Source organism: Panthera uncia, chromosome C2 (assembly GCF_023721935.1).
Source record: "Panthera uncia isolate 11264 chromosome C2, Puncia_PCG_1.0, whole genome shotgun sequence".
Taxonomy (NCBI): domain Eukaryota; kingdom Metazoa; phylum Chordata; class Mammalia; order Carnivora; family Felidae; genus Panthera; species Panthera uncia.
In genome coordinates this window covers 75,055,813-75,082,159 of record NC_064810.1, presented here as the reverse complement: position 1 = coordinate 75,082,159, position 26,347 = coordinate 75,055,813, and the positions used below count along the sequence as shown (strand labels likewise).

Sequence of the window (26,347 nt, the reverse complement as noted above, 5' to 3'; positions counted from 1 at the left end):
AATGTTAAATCAGATGCATATAGTAGTCTAGAATGTATTGGACACATAGTACATGCAAGTGATAACATCTTAGATTATAGTTCTGAAAATTTACTCTGCACTAGACCCTATACTTAGTGCTGTCCACACATAGCTTCATTTAATCATCATGTTCCATAAAGTAGGTCCTATTACTCTCTCCAGTGCCTTGATAAACAGTACAATATAAGGGGTAAAACTGCCAGCTCGAGAGGTCAGTTTTGTAGTCAAATCCTAATTCATCTATCTGTTAGCTGTGGGATCTTGTTGAAATTCTGAAATCCCCCTCTGTAAAATGAGGATAATAATAAGTTCTATCACATTACATAGTGCAGAGGACTAAATCTGATATACAATATACATTTAGAATAGTGTCTGACATGTAGTAGTCAATAATAATAATAATTATTATTATTATTTTATTATACAAATAAGTAAAAAGCTTAGATATATTAATTAATTCACAGTGCCGTATAGCTAGTAAGCGATGTAAGTAGAATTCAAATCCAGAAAATTTAAATTCTAAGCTTATATTTTACTAAGTATATTTAGCCATACATATTATATGTTTTAAACAGTAAATGTTAAACATAAAATCTAGGCAATATGTTTTTTCCCAGGAAAGGCTACAGAGAATGCATCCTCTCTCCCAAGCAGGTAAGACAACCTGGAACTGTTTTGACAATTTCAAGCTACAGAAGAGAAAACTCTGCTTTTTATTTCTCTCAAGATGATGCTTAAACCAAATCTGCAAAGTCCCCAAGAGCATCACATTAGCCCTGAACCTCTCAACTTGAATCATGCCTGTTTTTTCTCTTTGTCAAATGCCCTAAACCACAATGAGAAGTAAATATTTTACTTCAACTTTCTTATTCTCAGAATGACTTAGTTAAAAGAATCTTTTTTTGTCCACAAAGCTCTTGATCAATGAAGTTATGAAGTTACTGAATGTCCACAAATACTGGGGGGGGGGGGTGCTTAATGAATACTGTGACGAACAGTGCGTTTTGAGCAGTAGCATCTTCAAAACATAGATCAGACTTTCTTTACATCTAGAGATATACCAAGTATGGTCACTCTTTAAGATTGTTAAAAATCACCACCTTATATCTGAGAAAGATCTAACTAATTGCTATTACAAACCAAGTAACTCCTTGAAGTCAGGATCACAATCCTCTAGTTTCTTGGTGTATTGATAACATTTTGACACTGAGATTAAAACTTTGATCAGTTTCCACCTGTTCTCTATCACCTTGGACATCCCATTTGGTATCTCTGAATTAAGCCAAAACAGGTTATGATAAGAAAAAAATCATTCAGGAAACTCATTTCCATATAATTTCATATGAAGTTTTAGACCATATAAACTCCAGAGAGCTACTAAACTATCAAAAGGTAGTTGAATTAATATAATGTCTCCCGAATCACTATGGGTGAAATCCAAATTAATATATTATGTCCTTCATTTAATAGGCTTTGTTGAGTATCATGAAAATCACTGTCCTTGTTATTAAAGTTTCACGATGGTATATCACAGAAGAATAGGTTTAGAATAAAACTTAACATCATATATTTTCTTTTTCTCTTTTGTCAATCATTGCAAGTGCACCTGCTCAACCATTAGGTTTCTATTTATTATTTCCTGCCACGATCACCAGGATTTCTCAGATGCTTTTTTACTTCCTCATGTGAAGTTTTATGTTTTATGGTTTATGAATAATAAAAAACATAAAAATAGATTTCTAATTTCCATTTAACTTTTCAAAACAATTTTTGGTATACTATTTCTTATTGGTACAATATTTTTTTGGATTAAGTACTAAGAGATTCAAGAATATAAGGTCTATTTTAATCCAATCCTTTTGTTTTGTTTTGTTTTTAACAAATGAGGACATTGGGTCTGTGAGAGGAAATTGATTTGCTCAAAATTGTACAGGCTCTCAGAGCAAGGTCCAGGACTCAGGTCTCTAGACTTCTAGACCAAAGTTCTCCTCATCACCTATAAGGTCCTCAGGGTATAATTGTCATTGTTGGATGCAATTTCTCTGGTTATACATTTCTAAAACAAACAGAAGCAGTATGTCTGACTGTGAAAATCTTTGTTCTGCTTCTGTAGGAGTTAATGTAGGCTCTTTTAGACCAGGTTTATTTGTGGGTTTTCACCTTCTGGGTTTCACTGTAAGTGTTCACACTAAAAGTGAAACTGGTTCTAATTGTGGAAGTTTTGCTTATTATTTTGAGTTTAGGTCTAGATACAGCTGCTTTATGTTACCTAGTTTGCAGAACAAATGCTAACATCTTCTCTGCTATATTTTGGAAAGGAAGATAATCTGGTATTTGCACAATGTCTTCCTCAAGTCATTAACATATTGGACCAAAATTTTGAGTTTTGAGTTTTTTATAGCCTTCTGCTCTAAACAACTTAAATTCAGAGAGGTGTTTTTTCTAAATGCAGTTAGCAAGTTCTAGGCCATTGAAATCAGGATGCCTTCCTGATCAAATTTGGTAGAAATAAGACTATTGATTATGCTACCCCTTGCTGCCATATGCACTAAGACTTTTAAGAATGTAAGGCACATGTTGCTTTATTATACTGACAATTTTTTTTATTTTAAAACAATTTTGACACACTATCATTCAAATACACGGACAGAACTCTCAAAGAGCAGAAATGCCGTGTTTAAATTCCAGTATTATGATTGTTCCCCTTTGAGCAAAATATACAACAATTATCAATATGTTATCATAGCAATAAACAGGAAGTAGTAGTCAGATTTTCTTTATCTTTCTTATATATGTCATGGCAACATCCTTGAACCAAGACTGAAAATGGAAAAGAAATAGAATAGAGCAGGTACCCAAAGAAAGGAACTGTGGCTTGAGAATAAGCACCTAGTTTATACGTTGAAGATATTCTTAATGCATTTTGATCTGTAATTATAATTTTGTGTTATTGTCTTTGCAATAAAAATATGTCCTAGAAATAAAAGGTATAATGAAACATCATGTAGTTTTAGTTCTTCTCAAGCGAAGTTGATGGTATTCCCCTTATCTATGGAGTTCTCGTAGCTTTAACAATTTCAACTTTTGTTTTTGCAGACACAACTTCCCTGGGTGAAATCACAGAAACATGGAAGATGCTTCAGTGAAGTTCTTTACACTCCTTAATGATTAAACTTTTAAGGAACTGATCTTCTGCAAATCCTTTCCACAGTTTGAACTTCAGTCCATCACATCACAGTATTGTTACAGCTTTAATTAAATTATGCAGACCACTTCAATGTATGGATATTTTTTAAATATACATTTTAGCTAACGGGAATGGTTACCTAGCCCCAAACTTTACTTTTCTAAGAAACAATGAAAAAACACAATACAGTGAAATACTTTCTATATTCCCACTTACATTTATCCAGTTGAAGAATAATAACTGAAGACTGATTTGTTTCTGTAAAACTTAGGTAGGATCTATTTGTTCATTATTGAGGAACATGAAAAGACAATATTGTATATGTTCTGTTAAATATTTTTTCTTCTCTTTTATCCTTTTCCTGGGAGCCTCTTTGGAAATGATAATGAGATTAGGCTTCTCTTAATGTATTCAAATTACAGTCAGGTTCAACCAAATAAAGCACAGCCTCAGTTCCAGAAATAAAAGAAGATGTGTAAGCAAGGAAAAAAAACAAAAAAACAAAAAAACAGTAATTAAGCCCATCAATTTTATTATTCCAAAGAACTGAAAAAAAAATACCTGCAGGTCAGGGCATATTGACAGAATTAGGAAGTGAAGGATATTAATCATTTATCAGGTTTGGACATCTCATGGTGCCTAACCACTTTCTCTAAATTACAACTGGTAGGAGGCGCCTGGGTGGCTCAGTCGGTTAAGCGTCAGACTTTGGCTCAGGTCATGATCTTGCGGTCTGGGAGGTCATGATCTCGTGGTCTGTGAGTTCCAGCCCCACACTGGGCTCTGTGCTGATAGCTCAGAGCCTGGAGCCTGCTGTGGATTCTGTGTCTCCCTCTCTCTCTTCCCTACCCCACTCATGCTCTCTCGGTTTCTCAAAAATAAATAAACATTAAAAAACTGTTTAGTTACAACTGGTAGTTAATTAAGAGTAGCAGTGGCTGATTATGAGGAGAACAACCACACAGGAGTAACAGAGGAAGAAAGTATGGAAGAAGACTAGGAATCATCAAAAAGTAAACCACTGGACCAGTCTGGGGCTTATTAAGTACACATAATTTTAACACAGTACAATAAACAATCTTTTTGATGCTACTGACTTGCCTAAGAAACTGTTTGACTGGTTTCATATACTGTGTTTAAAAAGGCATTGAAAAGTATAATGTGTTTAAGAATGATTTTTTTTAATGATTCAAATTATTTTTAATTGATCTATCGAAGTATAAAGTTTGATACTCTGGAACGCTCAGTTCTCAACAATAGCTACAATATTACTACAACTTAGGTACATAAGCCAGTGGTACATTGGGTATGCTTTTAAAACACAAAGACAACTTATTTCTTGAACCAGAGAGTAGCAGAAGTTTGTAAAACCTCTGGAAAACTTCTTTAAACCCTAGCAATCACTGTCAGATGGACATGATATATGGGAGGAGAAAAGTTTGATGAATAGGGCAGAGTTTTATTTTAGAATATAAAGGAAGAATGTTATGAGAAGGTGTATTCATATTACAAGAGGTGAGAAATGGATAGCTGTTAATTTTAACTAAAATTGAATAAACATATGATCCAAAGAATACAATCAAAGACACACAGAAATGAACATATGCACTTAGAACATGGATGGCTTTGTATTCTTAGTTTAGGGAAAATTTCTTCAACTGCTGAAAGTCTTCAAATTTTAGAAAAATACAGTAAATGAATGATTTTGTTAATTGTGATAGATGGGCTATAGCAAGGAGAAATGAATTTTGAGAGAGCTAACCGATTCTGTTTTCAGAAGCTTGCATTAGAAAGTTAGCAGTGGTACATGGAAAATATCCTGTAGGACTTTCTATTTGAAATAATTATTGAAGAAGAAGTTAAAATGTTTCTTGCCAGCTTTCTTCAACCTTCTGTTCAATTTTAGGAATGTGTTCTATTCCTTGGAGGTTCTTTCTTCCCTTTTTCTCCCATTTGGTTATCTGTAAGCTTCTAATCCACTTGGATGCTGCTGCTTCATGCATTGACAAAAGGTATTAAAGCCTACTTTAGCCTAAAATTTTCTCATGGTGAAGGTTTAAAGTCGAAATAAACAAATTGATTTCCTATCACCTATATTTTTTAATGAAAAGTTATGCTTATGGCATTCCATTTAATTAAAGTCAGAGGTCACAATGTATGAATTTATACTCTATTCTGATGTGTAATAATGCATTTATCTCATAATATAATATATATACAAGACTTTAATGAACAAAAAGAGAAAAATGTTTTCTCCACTTACAACTATTTTATTTCATGTTATTTCCACCACTACTTTATACAAAGTAGAAAATAAATCAACAGTACACCAGTTCGAAATAGGGCATTCTTTTAACATAGCAGGAAATTAAAACATGATTTCTGTTCAGAATACGATGAGTCATCTCATTCATTTGTGAAGCTTCATAGAGCAAACTGTGAATATGGATTTCTGTGTTCTGTCATCAATTACATAAACAATTTTTTATGAGGGATGTTTTATGATGCCGCATCATCTTAAAATTTACTCACACTACAGAAAGTCTAACAAATTCCACCTTTAATCTACAGATAGCTTTAGGGATTAAATTTCTTAAAGCAAACTATTAAAATATAACTTAATGGATTCTCCTAAAAGGAAGAAGTAGCAAAAAACCTTTCTGTGTGACCTTACTCCTAAAGATTCAAACTGCCTGCATATTGTTTAACTGTTCCAAAGGTAATAAACATGAGATGATGAAAGCGGGAATTTTTGTCTTTCTTCATAACAATATTATGTTTCTGTTTACTACTGGTGTAAATATGTAGGAATAATCAGGCATGATTGAGCAACTAATATTTATGTACATTTGAGTGGTTCCTAACAAGTATATATATGGCACTTTAGATATGTCACTCAACTTGGGTTTGTTTTATGGTTTTTTCAACTTAAGCAATATTGTTCATACTCTGCAATAATTTTCTCTTTAAGCACCACAAAATTGATATCATGTAGGTAAACTGCATTTCCCCCATATTGTGAAGTAAGGGAATGTGAGCAGGCTGGCCTTGCCATCTAGTCTAGTCCTTAATGTTATTTTAAGTTATGTTGACAATGTTTTGGGGCTAGAACAGGTGACACACAATATTGAAGTTGAATTCCCAGCCTTGAATTGACTAAATAAATAAGCTTGTTCATATGTAAGCAAGAGCAAGTTTGATATATGGATGTGAAAAGGAAAAAAAAAGAATCAAAAGAAAGCCAATGAGTTCTTTTGTTCTGTTTATTCTTTTGGCACAACGAAGCTAATCTCTTATAGACATTCTGAGTCTCAAATAGTTCATGATGCTGTGGAGGAGGCATAGATGAGAATTAAGAAACCAAAAGGCAAATTGTTTTATAAGAAAGTTTTCTATCTCTGATACATCTAATAGTACTTTCTTCCAGAGTCTAATAAACCATATATTTCTGCTCCCCGTAATGTATTCATTTGGTTGTAGTAGTTTCAGTGACAATTGTCCAAATGAACAGAAAAGAGATAGTAGTTAGCACAATCATAAGAAAGAGAAAGGACAATGATGCATATTTTTTCCATAAGTTGATACAATTAAATTTATTTTAATTTCCAAGATGATTTTAAAATACTTTTTTAAAAAATTTTTTAATGTTTATTTAATTTTGAGAGAGAGACACAGAGCGTGAGAGGGGAGAGGCAGAGAGAGAGAAAGGCAAAAAACCTGAAGCAGGTTCCAGGCTCTGAGTTATCAGCACAGAGCCCAATGTGGGGCTTGAACTCAGAAACCCTGAAATCATAACCTCAACTGAAGTTGGATGTTTAACTGACTAAGCCACCCAGGCACCCTTAAAATATTTTTTTATCTTAGTGTTTATTTATTTTTGAGATAGCACGAACGGGGTAGGGATAGAGAGAGAGGGAGACAGAGGATCTGAAGCAGGCTCCATGCTGACAGTCCTGACAGCAGTGAGCCCCATACAGAGCTAGAACTCACGAACCGTAAGATCATGACCTGAGCCGAAGTCGGAGGCTCAACCGACTGAGCCAACTGGGTGCCCCACTTTTTAAAATATTTTGACAGCTCAAAATCAGAGTCATCACCAGGCAAAATTATATGTAGAAAATGAATCTACGGAAAGCATACAATAGATACAGCACTGTAAATTTTAGCACTACAAGGCCATTTGATAACCCATGCCATGCAAAAGTGCACCTGATTTGTCATCATTCACAACTTAAACCTTAAGCATACAGTATGCAGAATAAACGCCATCCTTTCTTTATGCTCAAATAGCTAGAATCTTTAAGTAGTGGTGAGTAGATGTGTATCTTTTTCTAATGTTCTTATCTTTTTGTATCCAGAGAAAAACCTTCAGACACAGTATTTCCAAAAGCAGGCTAAAAAAGAAAGCAAAACAAATTCTTTATTAGGAGGATATTTGATGAAATATTACATTTGAATAAAATAGTTTATGTGTGCCAGTATGAGAGAGTTTTGTGAAAGGAATGTTCAATATGGAGTTCTTAGCCTCATGTGCATCTATAAATTAATTAAAATTAATGGGTGATGGGCCTTAAGGAGGGCATTTGTTGAGATGAGCACTGGCTGTTATATGTTAGTGATAAATCACTAAATTCTACTCCTGAAACCATTATTACACTATGTTAACTAACTTGGACTTAAATAAAATTAGAAAACCAAAACAAAAAACAAAACAGAAAAGAAAAGAAAATTCAGCTTCTTCATCCCACTAGCCACATTTCTAGCGCTCAGTAATAAGTTGTATCTAGTGACTACCATAATGGGCAATGCATTAGAGAACGCTCACATCATCACAGAAAGTTCTATTGGACAGCACTGTTCTACATTATAATGTATATAATACTATAAAGAGAATACAGTAGGTCATCCTATTAGATATGCCCCTTTGTTTTATATTTGGGGTAACTGAAATCCCAAAGAGGAAGTAGCATAAGCAAAAAGTATGATAAATATGTTTCTATTTGCTGGGGGGAAATGAAGGAAGAGAGTTTAAGGCTCACTTTGAAAACCATCAAATGTTATTTAAGTAATTTCATTATCACATCGAGTCTTCACATTCTGATCATTAAAATTATGCTTCAGAAAAATCAAACCAATTCTATCAGTATTTTAATCTTCAAATGCACAAATGAGTCCTTTTAAATGTTCTGTAGGCTGTTCCCAATCAATCAGGCTTGTCGTAGCTTCATAGAACACATTATAAATTTCTCTAATTTCCTTCCATCTAAGTGGTTTCTAAAATTATGACCCCAAGAAGATGGATCTTTGATTCTCTATTGATTAATGGGGAGCACAATGAAAAATGTTTTTAAAAAACTCAGTACTGTTAAGATACTCTTTGAAATAAATGCTAAGTATATCTACTCTCCAAGTTTCCCTCCCTCTCTTCTCACTGTGTAAACTGTAATCCTCAAGCTCATTACCACCTACACACACAGTGTTATGATAGCACTGAGTCTACTTTTCATTTCTACAGGAGTCACATCCTCCTTTAAGCGAAACTACATTCAAATCCTATGAAAGAGGTTTATTTTCCATTCCCATCTTCTTTTTATAGTGTGCTTCAGAAAGTTATCATCACTGCCCTTTCCGGCCCTTCAGATATCACTGAATATCTCAGTCTTCCAGGAAATAAATCTACATATATCCAAAAATTACATCACATGAGTGGCTCGATGAAGTATGCAATGGAGCATAGTTGGAAAATTTTTGGACCCGAATTAAAGGAAGTGTCATAAAAGATATTCCCCGTAGGGCAGCCAAACTCCTTAGTGTTTATCCATCATTTACCATCTAGGTGAAGAAAAACTCTAGCCGGTATTCTGGTGTTTCTTGATCTCTGTCCGGTTCACTCTTGTAATCCCTGTTTTTAGGAGGATATTATGTGCTAGGCAGCTATATATTTATTTTTCATCTCCCAACCCCAGGTTTCTTCAAATGTGCTGCTTCTATCCTACTTCAGTTTATGCACCCACAAAGCTCAAGTTATTAGGAGTGCAACTAAGTGAATAGATTGGAGTGAAAGCTAAGGAGAGTTTTTTTCTTCTCTTTTTTTTATTTAATAAATTTCACAGTACAGTTTTTAAATTTAAGGTGTATAAAGTGTTACTTTGATAAATTTATATATTGCAAATATGGTTGCCATTGAAGTAGTATTTGTCATATTACATCATTATAGTGCAATATTATCGTCCACACTCATTACACTGTGTATTAGATTTATGTGGTTTATTTCTACACGGTAGAAGTTTATATACTTAAACACCATCAACCTGAACCAATCCCTTTCCCTCTATAATCTCCTAGTTGCCACTGTTTTACTTGCTACTTTCTTCCACAGGTTTGACTTTAGATTCTACATATGAGTGATATCATACAACACCTGTCTTTCTTTGACTTATTTGCTTAGCAAAATGTGCTCAATGTTCACCCATGTCATTATAAATGGCAGGATATCTTCCTTTCTTATGGCTGAATAATATTCCATTGTGTATATGTACCCCATTTTCTTTTTTATCCACTCATCTGTTGTAATACACCCAGAAGTTGAATTGCTGGATCATGCGGTAAATCTGTTTTTAATTTCTTGAGGAATTTCCATATTGTTTGCCATAGTGACTGCACTAATTTACATTCCTACCAACAGTGTATGAGTTCCCTTTCACCACATCCTCACCAGCACTTGCTGTCTCTTGTCATCTTAATGATAGCCATTCTAACAAGTGTAAGGTGATATTTCATTGTGGTTTTGATTTGCATTTTCCTGATAATTAGTGAAGCTGAGCATCTTTTGTGTGCCCATTGGCTATTTTGATGTCCTCTTTGAGAAAAAAAAAATATATTTAGTTCTTCTGCCCATGTTTTATGTCAGATACTCTTGGGGGTTTTGTTATTATTAAGTGCTATCTTTTATGTTTTTTTTGATATTAACCTCTTGTCCAACATATGCTTTGCAAAAATTTTATTCCATTTTGTTAGTTGTTTCTTTTGCTGTGAAGAATTTTTTAAATTTGATGTGGTCCCACTTGTTAATTTTTGCTTTTGTTGCTTGTGCTTTTGGTGTCATGTCCGAAGAGTCATTACCAAGACCAGTATTGATAAGCTACTACCCTATATTTTCTTGTAGGTGTTTTATATTATCTGGTCTAATGTGTAAGTCTTTCATCCATTTCAAGTGAATTTCTGTTTGTGGTGTGACATAAAGGTCCAATTTCATGTATTCAATTCTGCATGTATTCCTCCAGTTTTCCCAGCATCATTTGTTGAAGAGACTATCCTTTCCCTGCCAGGTGTTCTTGGCCCTGTGTTGAATATTAGTTGACTCTATATGCCTGCATTTAATCCTGGGTTTTCTGTTTTATTGGTCTATATGTCTATTTTTGTGCCAGTACTATACTGTTTTTACTACTATGGTTTTGAAATCTAGTTTAAAATAAGGTGTTGTTCTTTTATCCTCAAGATATCTTTGGCTATTTGGGGTCTTTTGTGGTACCATATAAATTTTAATATTATTTCTTTTATTTATGTGAAACATAAATTTGTGTGGTTTCTTTGAAATAGTGTTTTCTGTGTAATAGTATTTTGACATTGCACTGAATCTGTAGATAGCTATGCAGAATACAGCTGTTTAACAATACTTATAAACACAAGTTTATAATGTTTATGTTCCAATCCACAAACACACATTTCTTCCATCTGTTTGCGTCTTCTTTTTGATTTCTTTCAGAAAAGACTTATAGTTTTCATTGTGCAGATTTTTCAGTTCCTTGGTTAAATTTATTCCTAAGTAAATGAGTAAAAGACCTGAGTAAACATTTCTCCAAAGACATACAAGTGGCCAACAGACACATGAAAGGATGCTAAATATCACAAATCATCAGATAAATGCAAATCAAACCACAATGAGCTATCACACCATACCTGTAAGAATGGCTATTAAATAAATAAATAAATAAATAAATAAAGCAAGCAAGCTAGCAAGAAAGCAAGCAAGCAAGAATGGGCAAAGATGTGAAGAAAAGGGAACCTGCATGCATTTTGGGTGGGAAGGCAAAATGGTGCAGCCACTATGGAAAACAGTACAGAGGTTCCTCAAAAATTAAATACAAAACTACCAAATAATCAGCAGTTCTACTTCTGGATATTTAGCTGCAGAAAATGAAAGCTTTAATTTGAAAAGATACATGTGTCCCTATGTTCATTGCAGCATTATCTACAATAGCCAAGATATAGAAACAACCTAAGTGTCCATCATTAGATGAATGGATAAAGAAGATTGATTACACACACACACACACACACACACACACAATGGAATATCCATTTAAAAATTAAATTTTGCCATTTGTGACAACATGGATGGACCCAGAGGGTATTATGCTAAATAAAATAAGACGAAGACTATATGTAGTCTTTCACTTATATGTAGAATCTAAAAAATAAATGAACAAACAAAACAGAAACAGACTCTTAGATACAGAGAATAATCTGGCAGTTGCCAGAGGAGAGGGTGTAAAATAGGGGAAGGGGATTAAAAGGTACAGGCTTCCAGATATAAAATAAATCAGACATGGGAATTCAATGTACAGCATAGGGAATATAGTTAATAATATTGAAAAACTTTATATGGTAACAGATGGTGGCTAGATTTATCCTGGTGATCACTTTCTATTGTGTCACTATGCTGTATACCTGAAACTAACATAATATTTTACATCAAATACAATTCAATAAAAAAATTGTTCCTAAGTATTTTATTATTTTTTATGCTATTGTGATGGGATAGTTTTTTCTTCTTATGCTTCATCATTAGTATAAAGGAATGCCACTGATTTTTGTAAGCTGATTTTTTAATCTGCCACCTACTGAAATCACCAACTAATTTCAACAGTTTTTTACTAAGTCTTTGAGATTCTGTATATATAAGATTATATCATCAGCAAAAAGTGAGTTTTACATCTTCTTTCCTTATTTGGATGCCTTTTATTTCTTTGTCTTTCCTAATTGCATAGCTAGGAATTCTAGCACTATATTTAATAGAAGTGATGTTCCCAACCTCAGGGAAATCTCTTTCAATTTTTCTCCATTGAATATGATATTACCTGTGGGCTTGTTATATATGGCCTTTATTGGGTTGAAGTATGTTCCTTCTATACCCAATCTGTTAAGGATTTTTATAAATGGAAAGATGTTGTATTTTATCATATTTTATCATAAATTCTGAATGAAGTTAGCAGGTATCTATCAACTATAAAATAAATTATTAAAGCAAACTATAATATTTCCCAGTAAGCATAAGTTACTATTGCATTAGCTGGATCTCTAGGTCCATTTTACTTTCATGTAATGTTATTCATACTTTTGCAATAGAACCACACTTTAAGTATAATGTGGGTTGTTTTTGTCACCTAACCTGGGCATCTAATTCATATGTTTTACTTTGTTCCTACTATATACAAATATGTTTTAATATCTACTTGCATAAATACAACTAAAAAGTTTCTTTGACACTCCCCCAAAATGTTCTAGCTAATACCCCAATTTTTCTACCCTTTAAAACAAAATTTTTCAAAAGTGATGTATATTGTCAGTGTTTCCTGACAAATGATAAAAATATTGTTTTATCATTTTCTCCTTCAACAAAAGTCCACCAAACAATTCTTGGCCAAGCCATTAATAATCTTTCTATTGCTGTTCAGAAGGAAAGTTGGAGTTATCCAACTTCAAATATAGTTTCACTACCTCTTCCTGGAAGGAGTGGGACATTCTTTGTCACTTCCTTCCTTGGTAGCTGCTCCTACCCAGCCTCCTTTGCTGATTCTCTCATCTGCCCCATCTCTAACCTTGGAATCACTTAGGCTTCAGGCCTGGCTGTCTTCTCTTTAATATCTAGAGTCATTCCTTAGATGGTTTCATCACAATGCCAAGCAATATTGATATGTTTATAACTGTCAAATGAATAACTCCAATATGAGCTGTTTCCCTAAACCTCGAATTTATATATTCAATGGTCTACTCAGATCACTACAGGAAGTCCCCCCTTATCTGTGTGGGATGTGTTCCAAGACCATCAGTGGATGCCTGAAACTGCAGATAGTTCTGAATGCTATAAATACATGTTTTTCCTATACATACATACTGATGATAAAGTTTAGTTTATAAATTAGGCACAGAAAGAAATTAACAACAATAAATAATAAACTAGAACAATTATAACCATATACTACAATACAAGTTATGTGAATGTGGCTTCTTCACAATGTCTTATTATACTATAATCACCCTTCTTATGATGATGATGTAAGATGATAAAATGCCTATATGAGGACATGAAATGAGGTGAATGACGTAGGCTCTGTGATGTAGCATGAAGGTACTATTGACTTTCTCATGGTATGTCAGAAGGAAGATCATTTGCTTCTGGACTATGGTTGACCACAAGTAACTGAAACCCAAAAATGTACATAAGAAAGCCTGCTATACTGGAATGATATTGCTATGCATAACATAAGCCCAAAACATCTGTGGTAGGGATGTGACTGTCCAAATATTCCTTGTGCTTTTTTTACATTTCCAAGGTGCTTCCCCGACCCCAGTAAGTTAGGTTAAGATCATGAGTCTAATTTTGGCAGATAAGAATGTGTTTACCTCCATTTCTTTCCTGTCCCACTACAGGGACACATAGTGTGGATACAGAGTAAAGGAAAGTGACCAACATACACAAGGCTTCGTGTAAATAAAAAATAAATATTAAAGCAAGTTACATCACTGAGATAGTAAGGTTACTTTGCTAGTGTAGTTTGCCTAATTCATCCCCAAATGCAATGTGACAGCAAATACAAAGGGAATAAAGAGTTCAGAAACACAAGCTCTCAAAATGTTCAAAGGGTTAACTTCCTCTAGATCCAAAACACTATAAAATGAGATTTAAAATTACTCCAAGTGACAGAGGCTCCATAAATAACAATTTGAATAAAGAAGTCAGAGTGAGTGCTTAGTCTTTAAGGCATGTTCCAGATACTTGCTTTTTTTTATTTTAATGTTTATTTATTTTTGAGAGAGAGAAAGACCAGGAGTGGGCGAAGGCAGAGAGAAAGGGAGACACAGAAGCTGAAGCAGCCTCTAGGCTCTGAGCTGTTAGCACAGAGCCTGCACGAGGCTTGAACCCACGAACCATGAGATCATGACCTGAGCCAAAGTCAGATGCTTAACTGATTGAGCCACCCAGGTGCCCATGTTCCACATACTTTCAAGACAACTGCTACTAAATTGGGGCTGAGAAGGCAGAACAATTAAAATTGTTTCTTCAAAAGCATTTGCATGTAGCAAGCAGATGAGAAGCTTTCTAAATTTTTGAAAGGACATCATAAATCCTAAAATAAAAATATCTTTGATATTTTAAGACAAAATAAACCTCAGACCTCCAACTTTGCAAGAGTGGGATAAGACCCAAGAAAACTGTACCATCCCAGAGAAGAGAATATTCCCCAAGGAACACATAAGATGTATCCAGGGATGAAAATGAAAAAGCAAAAATCTCAGACAGTGTAGCCACCAGAAATGTTACAATAGGCAAATGACTCCTCCTAGATACTAAAGGCTCCAATCAAGACACCTTTTTCCATCCCCAGGGTAGGAGACCTTTATAATATTTGCCCAGTGGGGTTTCAGAATTCCTGGAGGGTAGCATTCTGTGTATCTCTTGTTTGTTTCCTTTATGGATTGATTTCTGATTGTGGTTATCCTGTCCCTGTTCCTCTGCCAATTATTGGAATTGTCCTTTTAGCCAACAGGTCTGTGAATGAAGAGGAAGAAGCCACACTGTATCTAATGAAGACTAGTATCTCCTGAAAAGCCTGTTCTTTGTTCTGGGTTCAGTCAGTGAAAGAGATCTGGGATTGTCTCTAATGGGAATGGGATAAGTATAGTCTATGTGGTTAAGGAGAGATGAAAGGACTGACTGTAGTAGAGGCAGTGGTCCCCAGGTATTATATGTACTTCCTAAAATTTATCAGCCTATCTTGCCAGTATTTTGGTGGCAGCCCACATGACTAATTCTAGCCAGTGGACTTCAGAAGTGACACTTCTCACTGAACCAAGTTCTGAACTGAGGCAGTTTAGACCTGGGATGTGTCCTCTATTCCTTTCCTATGTCTTGGCAATATTAGAGGCAGTCAAGCTATAACAACCTTTCAAACGATATAGTCAGAAAATCAAAGAGGGTTATACTACATGTATTGGACTTTATTATATGATAGTCCTCTGAGATTTGGATTAAAACTGGTAACACATCATAGCCTAAGCTACGCTAATTATGAGAAGGCCCAACAAATCTCTATTTCAACCCTCTACACTACCAAACTTTCTCCTCTTCCAGCTATCTCTGGTTCAATAAGTAGAATTTGCCCTCTTTTTCCTAGTTGCTTGGAACAAAATCTTTGGAGTCACTCTTGACACCTTCCGTCATTTTTTAATACAACCTACGTGTAATCCTACAAGAAATTTTGTTGGCTTCTTTGTTGAAAATATAGCCAAAGAATAAGATCCCTCCTTATCAATTCACTATTGCCAAACCGAATCCAAGCTGCTACCACTAAATTATTTTTATTAAAGTTTTCTCTGCTTCTACTTTTGCCCATCTTTTGCAGTGTGTTCTCCACAAAGCATCAAGAGTGGTTGTACTAAAAATTATCTCGTATCACTCTTGAGCTCAAACTTTCCAGTGATGTCCCACATGATACCTAGTAAAAGCCAAAGTCCTTAAAACTCTGGAAGGTTCTACTACCATCTCCTTCAGGTTCACTGGCTGAGTCACTTAGCAGTGGGGTTATTTTCAGCATATAATTTAATCCCTCTGAGATGTAATTTCCTCATCTATAAAATAGGCATAGTAATAGCTACCTGATGTTTATGAAGAGAATAAAATAATAATTATAGCATTGATCAAAACCATAAAAAACAAGTTAAGTTTACATAGTACTTACTATTTGCTAGGCATTATTCTAAATTCCTTTCATATATTACTCATCAAGTCCTCCCAACAATCTCATAAAGATACTTAGGATTATAATTTGCATTTGGGGGCAAAGAAAATAAGGCACAGGAAGTTAGATAATTGCACAAGTTCAAGCAGGTAGAAAATGTCAATATTAACTTGAACCCAGGCAGTGTAGCTCTAGTGCTTACGTATTAACCACAATATTTTGAGATATGAAAATATAAAATATAATATGCTAAGTGTTTAAATAATACCAGTGTCTCCTTTTCCCCCTTAGTAGCAATTGTGACATAGGTTTATGTACAAGTTAAAGACAAATCTGGGAAGAAAGACAAGTGTAAATAAAACAAGTTTTAGGAAGGCTCACATCACTCTATGAATGGAAAAACATACATACAAGTTTTTCAAATATAAGAACTAATTCAGCAAGAAACAAGAATTTCCCAAGAAATATTATAAATAGTAAGAGGAATCCAAAAGACAAATCCTCCTAAAATTAAATGTTATGAATCAAGCCTTGAACCAAACGTTAGAGCAATGACTTTAATAAAGATGTTCTAAAATTCTGGATTAACTTGAAACTTGATTGTTCCCTTTTGTGATTCTCCTATCTCTACTGTTTAAGCAAAACAGCAAAGGTAAGTCACAATTTTAAACAATAAGGGCCTATTTTACTTAAACCTAGAACATATGACCTTGCGACACACTGCTATAAACACCACAGAACTCAGATACATTCATATGGGAACGTTTTCACTGGAATCTTTTTTAAAAATATGAGCCTCGGAGGTGCCTGGGCGGCTCAGTAGGAGAAGTGTCTGACTTCGGCTTAGGTCATGATCTCATTGTCTGTGAGTTTGAGCTCCATATCAGGCTCTGCACTGCTAGTGCTGAGAATCCAGATTTTATCTCAAGATCATTTCAGCTTTAGTTTTGGTTTGGTTTTCTTTTCTTTCTTGTTTTTTTTTTTTTTTTCCCAAGTGGAATTTGACTATTTGGGATTCTCATTCTCCTCTCTCTCTTCCCCTCCCCCACTCTTGCTTTCCCTCTCTCAAAATAAATAAACTTAAAAAATAAAATAAAATAAAATAGGGGCGCCTGGGTGTTTCAGTTAGTTGAGAACCCAACTTCAGCTCAGGTCATGATCTACAGTTCATGGGTTCAAGTTCTGGGTAGGACTCTGTCCTGACAGCTCAGAACCTGGAGCCTGCTTTAGAGTCTGTGTCTCCCTCTCTCTCGGCCCCTTCCCCCACTCCTGTTCTGTCTCTGTCTCTCTCTCTCTCTCTCTCTCTCTCCCTCTCTCAAAAATAAATAAACATTAAATTTGTTTAAAAATAAATAAAATAAAAAATAAAGATATGAGCCTTGATTTTGAGCACCACCATAGGATTAAGAAATATCAAGTTACTCTCTTTCTTCTTAGTAATAATTGCAAAACTAATCTTTCAGATGTCAATTTTAAAAATTTGAAATGAAAATTTACCTCGCTTATTGGGATGGGAAGAAGATAGACCACCTATAGCATAGGATATCTCCGAATCTTTTGCCTCTGCGAGCTGCTCTTTTAGATTTTCCAGCTGTTAAAAATCAAACATAAAAATTATTCATCTTTAATTAGAATGATGCTATTTTCTGTTGAAGAAGAGAAAGTATTTGAATAAAACAGGGAAAAGAGTAAGAAAAACAGAAGAAAGGGAGAAAGGAGAAACAAGGAATTGAAAAGGAGAAAAAGTAATGAAGAACGTAAACAAAAAGAAACAGGAAGAGTACAAGGAAACTAGTATTTAGAGACTGACTGAGAAAGGTACATGACTCAACAGGACATGAGGAAAAAACAGGTTTATGGTTAAGGAAGTCCACTCTGGGTGTTAATTAATGGGGAGCCTGGAAACACAGCCTGTGTTCCTGGACTCGATTCCATGTCACCTATAATGAGCAGTGCTTTTCAAGGAGCTCCACAGAGTTATGTAAATGTTTGGATTTCCTGAAATATTTCTCCTTTCCAGCAGGAAGGGAGAAGTATTTTGAGGCCTTAGGGTTTTTACCCAGAATTCAACCCATGTTCATTTTTAGCAAGCTTTCTGATTGTCTACACCCTGAAGATCTAACTCTACCAAAGTAGAGTTCAGCCTGGCTACTGAGAGTGTCCATGTCTGACCCGCCTAGAATGATGGGACACAATTCTCTCTCCCAAAGAGCCACATGGTTTGCATAATAATGGATTTGCATGCATGTTTGTGAAAAAGTTTTGAAATCATTGAATCTGGTGATTTTCACATTTTCTTTACAGCATGTCAAGGAGTTGGGGAAAAGGCTGCTAAGGGTCTCCCTCTGAGGAGGCTGAGAGCGGGTTCAAAGAGGTGACCCTTCAGGCGCCCAACCAGGTGCTTTAAACAGAACAGCTCCGGGGCGCCTGGGTGGCGCAGTCGGTTAAGCGTCCGACTTCGGCCAGGTCACGATCTCGCGGTCCGTGAGTTCGAGCCCCGCGTCCGGCTCTGGGCTGATGGCTCGGAGCCTGGAGCCTGTTTCCGATTCTGTGTCTCCCTCTCTCTCTGCCCCTCCCCTATTCATGCTCTGTCTCTCTCTGTCCCAAAAATAAATAAAAACGTTGAAAAAAAAATTTAAAAAATAAACAGAACAGCTCCACCTTCGTATGCAACCGAATGAATTGGATATGAGACCGTATCCAATTTATTTGGGAAAAAATATTTCCACTTTTAAAAATAATAATACATTCTGAAAATCACCAATCTAGGTATAGCCTCCTATTTTATAGTGAGGAGATTTAGATCCAGAGAATTTTAATTTGTTTCTGGTCTCATAACAATTGGAGAGCTGGGACGAGAATCCAGATTTTATCTCAAGATCATTTCAGCTTTAGTTTTGTTTTGGTTTTCTTTTCTTTCTTGTTTTTTTTTTTTTTTCCCAAGTGGAATTTGACTTTTTTTCTAATGAATTACTTTACTTTTTCTCTAGCAGGAATAAAAAAATTTTACGGTATCATACTGTAAAATTCAAACTGTGCCCAAAGATAAATGCCTTCTAATTATTATTAAAAATAAAATGTAAGTATTTCACACTCTCACCTGGTTAAGTTCTTCCAATTTGCCAGTCAGTTCTGTATCTGCAAGACACATTCGTTACATGAAAACTTTCGTGGCAAATAATAGATTCATCCCGATTCACACATTTGGGATCTTATGTGGAAGGCAAAGGTCTTTTCCATAAGATTTGAGACCACCCACCATCCCTAATATAAGACCCAAATATTTTCTCAATGCCTGACATATTGAATTTCAACCAGTTATGTCATGAGAAAATACCTGATTTCTTGTAATAAGCACAAAGCTTTCTAAAACAGACCATAGTTCTAAGAAGGACTATTATTTAGAAGTAAATTATTCTACTAACATGAGGAAATTTTATGAAACAATAGTAAGTGAAAAAAAGTGGGACACAAACATCTATGCAATTCATTCATGAAAGAAATTCCCAGAATATTGATATTAGCTCTCTCTGGGTTTTACAGTTTGAGTATGAATTTTTCTTTTTTATAATTTCATACATTTTCTTCAATGAGAATATCTTATTTCTAATTTTAAAACCCTGTATTTTTAAAGTATTCATTAAGATGTTGTTATAGTCAGCACATTGTCCCATGACTAGATTTTTTTTTTTAGAGGATCAGATGTTTTTGGAGAGTGTAACACATTGACATATTCTCACATTTTCTCTTAGGCTAGACTTGCTAAGTTTCTGACAGTGTCATTTCTTGGAGAAAACTCTAATGCATAATTGTAAATTAGATTCTGCTGATCTTCAAAGAAAAAAATGTCAGTCGGTGTGCCTAAATTTCCCAGTGGTCTCTACTCCAATTGTTTCCCACATGGAGAGAATTTCATTGCAAATGTGCTAACTTAGCTGCCATTAAAATGCAGTTAATTTGTGAAATTTCTAATGAAAACCTGGGAACAGATTTGAAGCATTTAGTAAAAGAAAATATTAACTGTATGAGTGAGGAGTTGCAGAGATGAGAATATGACTAAAGATAACTATTTTGTAAATAGATGGTTACTGATCCCATTAGGACCCTCTAATTGAAGAAAATAGGATTTTAATATTTTTTAATAATGCCATTGCTTTATCATGAATATGAAATAATAAGATACACTTAAGCTGTCAGTGCAGCATGAAAAGGAGTAGTTATTACTTTACTACAAATTAAACTTGAGAAAGAACAGGTCAGAAGACAGAATAAATTCCTAACTTACCAATGCTAGAAGGTCTTTGGAAATCAAAATTTTTATTCAGTAGAGCCAGCAATAGTTCTTCGTGGTTTGCATCTTCTTTATCTGGAAACAACTCATTTCCTGTAATAATCATCCCAATGTAATGAAGCCTCCATTTTCGATCTGTGTCACCGAAAGCACTTTTAATTAAATACATTTTATAGCTAACTATCAATGCATATACTCACCAAAAAAAGCGCTGTGGACAAAGGTGTGTAACCCAAAAAGAGGAGCTGTTTCAAAAATCATTGAATGTATAGGAGCAAAGAGAGATTATGAGAGAGGGAGAGAGAAGAGGAGAGACAGTATGTCTGAAAGGTGACACCCTAAAATTTACCTGCTAAATTTGGGTAGTAGGTAAATTTGGGTAGTAGAATCGCAGGTAAATTTCTTATTTTTTATCTGTGTTGTTGAAATTTTCTACTCTTGTGTTTAATATGAAAAATATAAAAGTTATTTTTTTAAGTTTATTTATTTATTTTGAGAGAAAGAGGAAGAAAGAGAGGGCAGGGGAGGGGCAGAGAGAGACAGAAAGAGAATCCCAAGCAGGCTCCATGCTGTCAGTGCAGAGCCTGATGGGGGCTTGAACTCACAAACTGTGAGATCATGACCTGAGCCGAGATCACGAGTTGGATCCTTAACCAACTGAGCCACCCAGGTGCCCCAAAAATTTTTTAAAGAAAAAAATAAACAATATTTGATTTTAAGATTCTATGTGCTATGTATGCACATTTAAATATGAGCCATTTTGTGTTCTGGAGATTGCCTTTAAACCATTCAAGGAAATATTATGGAAAAGGTGATATGAAGTCTCCTTTCTCCACGTTGACATCTTTCCATCTTTACCAATTTACCTCCCAGCCCATTCATTGATCAGATGCTCAACTCTTTCAACACCTTAAAAGCAAAATATCACCCAATTTTTGTAAATATTTTTATTCTGGAGTATAAATCAGGATAATAACCTTTACTCAAGCTATAAGACATGAAGACTCAACAAGATATCTATCAACAAGTAATGCAATTGAAGTAACAACTAGTATATTACGAACAAAATGAACTTTTGTGATGTGGCCTGAAAAGCCAAGCTTTTATCCAGAACTTCTGTGGGATCATGCTCCCACTTGCTAGCTCCTCATTCTAGCTGACAGCTTGAACAGAAGCTAGATTCATTGAGTCTGAAGTTTAGAAGTGAGAATATTGTGGTTTTAGCTACAAAAATGGCCCATAATTTAACTATATTATTCTGTTTAATCATCTGTCTTTTTTATGTCTACAAAATGTTAATTGATTAACTCAAACAATTAAGAGGTTAATAAAACGAATGAGAGAGACTTGATGAAGAAGCAAATGGATGACGTGGGAGAGGTGACAGCATCATTTCTACATTGACCAAACATAGTTTATGGATGCTCAGCTCTTCAATTTCCTTTACTTCATAAACATAGAAATTATCTGTAACATTTTTTTCTACTGATTAATTAAAACATTAATACAGTATCAATGGAAATTTGCTTAACATCACTTATACGAAGACCCTCAGAGATAGTTTAGTTTAAGATGTGACCATGCAATAACGTCATTGTTATTACAGTTGTTCATCAAAATGTTAAATTACAATCTACAATCTTTAAAATATTTTTCTTAGAAAAAGAAATAGGGTACATATTATAGCCAGATGACAATGACTACTTATTTTAGAACTGTGATAAGAGAAACCAATTCATTGCCTTAAACTTAGAGAATGTATAAGACCAGAAGGAAGTAACAAGGAAAGTGTAGAGCTGAAGCTTTTAGGAACTTAATTACTAATCCACTTCTGCATATTTAAGTGGGACATTTTTCACAAAAGAAATTGAATCAATTTGCCTCTCTTTACTACTTTTGTTTCCAGTGGTTACACTTGCATAACTCTCCTCAGAAATTCTTGTCAGTACCTTTAAAGACAACCATGGTTTACAGGAATCCCTGAAGAAAAAGTTTTTTCAAGAAATTTTTTAAAAATATTTTTTATATTTCTAAAGTTAAGATATTGTCTTAGAAATATAATTGAAAATAAGTCTTTTTTCTTTTTTTCATTTTTAGTTTTAAAACAGATACAGCTTTAAAAGAAAACAATTACACATACTTTTAATATGCTTTTGACTTTGAACTAAAAGTTAGTATGACAAGGGAAATGCTTGAATAAAAAATACCTGAGTGTAGGTGAACCCTTAGCACAAAGGATGACAAAGTTATCCAGACATGACAGAGTGAAGGCTTTTGCAAATACACAGATAATACTGGTTCATTGCTACTTAAGATACTGAATTTTTTTAAATTTTTTTAATATTTATTCATTTTTGAGAGACAGAGAGAGAGCATGAGCAGGGGAACGGCAAAGAGAGAGGGAGACACAGAATCCAAAAATGGCTCCAGGCTCAGAGCTGTCAGCACAGAGCCCAATGCGGGGCTGGAACTCATGAACCATGAGATCAAGACCTGACCCAAAGTTGGGTGCTTCAATGACTGAGCCACCCAGGCACCCTTTAAAGATACTGAATCTTAAAGGTTTCATTGTCTCCTCACTTTTCACTCAAATTTGAAGCTTCTCACTACATATAGACAAGAAATTTTACCAGAAAGAAATCTGGAAGTCCCCAAAATGATAAAATACAAAACAATAAATTTTCCAGTATTCTTGGTCTTGATATTCACTCTTCATCATTTTGTGGCAGGCAGTTTGCCCCATGTCAGGTTTATCTATTGAACCATGCATTTCTATAGCTCCAACCAAATGACAGCTGGCAGATTGTGTCATTTGTCTTGGACATTGTCTAACACAGAAAGAGCGGGATGGTAACCCCCAAAAATGCTTATTTGAACAATGTGTTCAAGGACATAAGTCAAACCTTTGGCTGCTTTGAAATACGTGTATATGGAGAGAGACTCACTCTAATCATAGACAATTTAGATCAGAAAATAACCCTACTAGTAACGTAATCTTCTCTGTTTATATACAATAAAATAAATCCAAGGGAGTACCAGAGAGAAAAACCTTTCCAATATGCTGCCAGTGATATATGCATATCACTGTGTGGTATTCTGGGGTCAGAGGTGTTATTTAACTTTAACCTAGCAAAATACTTTAGAGTTCGATTTTTCTGTATTCCACATCCACATGAAATCAGAAGTTACATTTACCACCAACATCCTAATTTTGCAAAGTCCTCAGTGAATGGTCTCATTTTTCCTCATTTACATTGTGTTAAGAACATTGAAAATACCATCATTTCACAGGAAGAACAAAGGAGGCCTATCATGTGCAATGATTTTGATTGGCCAAAGACTAAATGTGAGCTATGGATAAAATCCAGACTCTTTTGATTCCCAACCTTATATCTAGGTCTCTAAGACAACTTATTTTTCATGGGAAAATCCCAATAAATAAATAACAAGGATTTATACAATTTTATTTTCACTGCCAAAAGAACTGCTCTCTCATTGACTTTTAAAACCACATTGGAAGCAACATGGTCTAGTAAAATTGAATTTGATCCCAAAGGGAGAAACTTGATCCCTCTTCTCAACCAAGTATCATGTAAATAAAATGTATTCTATCCTGTTTTGGTTCCCCTATGTAAGACAAAGTTAAAGGCTCTTTCCTTCCCAGCAAGGAGTTCAGTTAGACGATAGATAATCTCAAAATTTCAAGCTGGAAGGAAAATTAGAGAGCACTATTTTAAATTACTATTTTCCAAACATAAAGAAATATATAAAAGTTTCAATGAGGTTGTTTGCCTAATAAATCAACATTAAATTTAGCCCTACTGATTCTCAGATGAAGAGCTATTTCCAGTACAAAATGCATTGAAAATTTTAAAGAAAGATCAATACAATTTACAATATTACAAGAGCAAAAATTTATTTTCTCCAACTTCCTCATGGTACAAATTTTAGATGTCATAGATTAAATTATTTCATTTAATATAAGTACTCTATGTTAGAAATCTGATAAATACAGTCAATGCATAATGTGGATTTAGCATCTTCTTCCTGAAAATACTATGTAGATTTCCCCATGCATTATTATTTCCAAATCTCTGCAAACACAAATTTCCATCCTAATGTGTTTTTATCTAAGTCATTCTCCTTTCATTAGTAACTTACTTATAATCTCATAGGTTAAAAATATTATTTTGCTTTCCCCAGATACACTTTAAAATATGCACATATTAAAACATAAAATAAAATATGCACATATTAGGTAATTGATTGTATTACTACTTACACGTTCACTATCTTTGGTCATAGAACAGAAGTGAGAAAAAAGGTGCCCCGTGATTAGATAAAAAATTAGGTGTAGTCAAAATAAATTTAGTACAATGTTGGTTAAAATTAATTTACTTGAGAAGAACAGCATCACGGATTACATGTAATTTAAAACAGCAACTTCTGAAAAGATGTTTGATGATTAATAATACTAATGCCTTAACACATTATTTTGATAATGGCAGAGAAATCAAGGCAATGCAAACAGAAAGATAAGGATTATTTACCCATCTGTAGGATTTTAGATTCATGTGTACATACCTTGGGTAAGATATGGCCGTCCATGCACCAATTCGAAAAATATCATTACAGATAACAAAGTTAGGAGTCCAAAGCAAAGAGTGGTTGAAAGGATCTTGTTCATGTTAAAAAATCTTCTTTGTGCTAGCAGAGAAACTGACTATCCAGGTCAAGATGAATACTTCAGTGGCTCTGGAATGCTGCAGAGATCACTTTTAAAAGGTGGCAAGTGTGCTTCAACTACAGATGATCTGGACAAAGAAAAAAAACTTATAAAATGTAATGCATTCTGTCAACATGATTCACTACTTGGAGAAGTGACAGGTTTGCTACTCAGTCAATGACAGGAAGAACCCAATCGATATATCTCATACCTGCCCATTTCACTAAAAGCAGGCATTCCTATGCATGCCCACGCACTTCAGACACAGGCACAAGCATAGAGCGAAAATTGGCAATTGAACCTGTTGTTTCAATTTTCATAACAATCAAATGGGAACAATGCCTTTCATTTGACCAAATTAGAGCCCCCCCACCCTTCTTTCCCCCCACCCCCCCACCCCAGGTCTCCCTGATAGCCCATGTTATTTGCAACCATCACTTCATTTTTAACCAACCAAATAGATTTGAGTTGGGAAGAGCTCAAATTGGAAATGAATCATAATGGGAACATTAATGTCTTACTGCACTAAAGAAGGATGGTTTCATTTTGCTGCAACCAGCACTTCTAAAGATTAAAGCTAAATCTAATTAATTCAAAGTTGGCAAATGTCCCGTCAATTACACTCTTTAATACTTGCTTTAATTGCAATGGTTTTCTTTTTAAGTCGAAGTCTTTCAGTACATCCACAATTCCAGTTTTATGGCTCCAAAGATGTGCTAATGACCTCTGGCCTTGACACTTACTTCTTCTGTCAAGAGAACTCTAGATGCATTAGCTCTAAAACTGACTCCGTTCCCTATGCACAAATGGCAGCATGAGATGATGTGAAAGAAGGCAATGGCAATGGCCCATCTTTTCACTAACCCATTGCCTTAATAAATTCCCTAAATAAAGTCTCAACTACTTAGTTTGATATTCAGCCTTGTTTTTCTTTCACAGGCTCATTTCCACCAAATGTCTGGGCACCAGTCACAGTAAGTTTTCAATCCCTGAACACACTTCGCACTTCCTCACTTCAGAGTTTGCTGACAAATTTCTATCTACCTGGACTCCTTCATTCCACTGCCATTTTACCTGTTCATTCCTTAAGTATCCGATCA

At 34.7% G+C, this 26,347-nt stretch overlaps 2 protein-coding genes across 3 annotated transcripts in view; one reads left to right on the top strand and one right to left on the bottom strand.

Moving 5' to 3' along the window:
* Positions 1–3,935, top strand: part of OSTN (osteocrin) — a 95,915-nt gene extending 91,980 nt beyond the window's left edge. For both annotated transcript variants that reach the window (XM_049628407.1, XM_049628409.1), the window contains one exon: positions 3,118–3,935. The gene's annotated coding sequence lies outside the window, so the exon portion shown is untranslated. The remainder of the gene's footprint in view (positions 1–3,117) is intronic.
* Positions 1,154–25,227, bottom strand: UTS2B (urotensin 2B). The gene is made up of 5 exons (XM_049629188.1): positions 25,106–25,227; positions 20,516–20,614; positions 19,331–19,368; positions 17,728–17,821; positions 1,154–1,293 (listed from the first exon to the last, which is right to left on the bottom strand). Exons 1-5 carry the CDS (start codon positions 25,206–25,208, stop codon positions 1,154–1,156), a joined length of 474 nt encoding a protein of 157 aa, XP_049485145.1. The 5' UTR covers positions 25,209–25,227.
* Between the last annotated feature and the right edge of the window lie 1,120 nt (positions 25,228–26,347).

What these genes read in the sequence shown, in the direction of transcription:
- UTS2B (XM_049629188.1), bottom strand. Translation starts at nt 25,208, where the DNA reads ATGAACAAGATCCTTTCAACCACTCTTTGCTTTGGACTCCTAACTTTG. An exon ending in ACGGCCATATCTTACCCAAG is followed by an intron (nt 20,615 to 25,105) that starts GTATGTACACAT and finishes TGATTATTACAG; the next exon opens with GAAATGAGTTGTTTCCAGAT. An exon ending in CCAAAGACCTTCTAGCATTG is followed by an intron (nt 19,369 to 20,515) that starts GTAAGTTAGGAA and finishes TGTGTCTTGCAG; the next exon opens with ATACAGAACTGACTGGCAAA.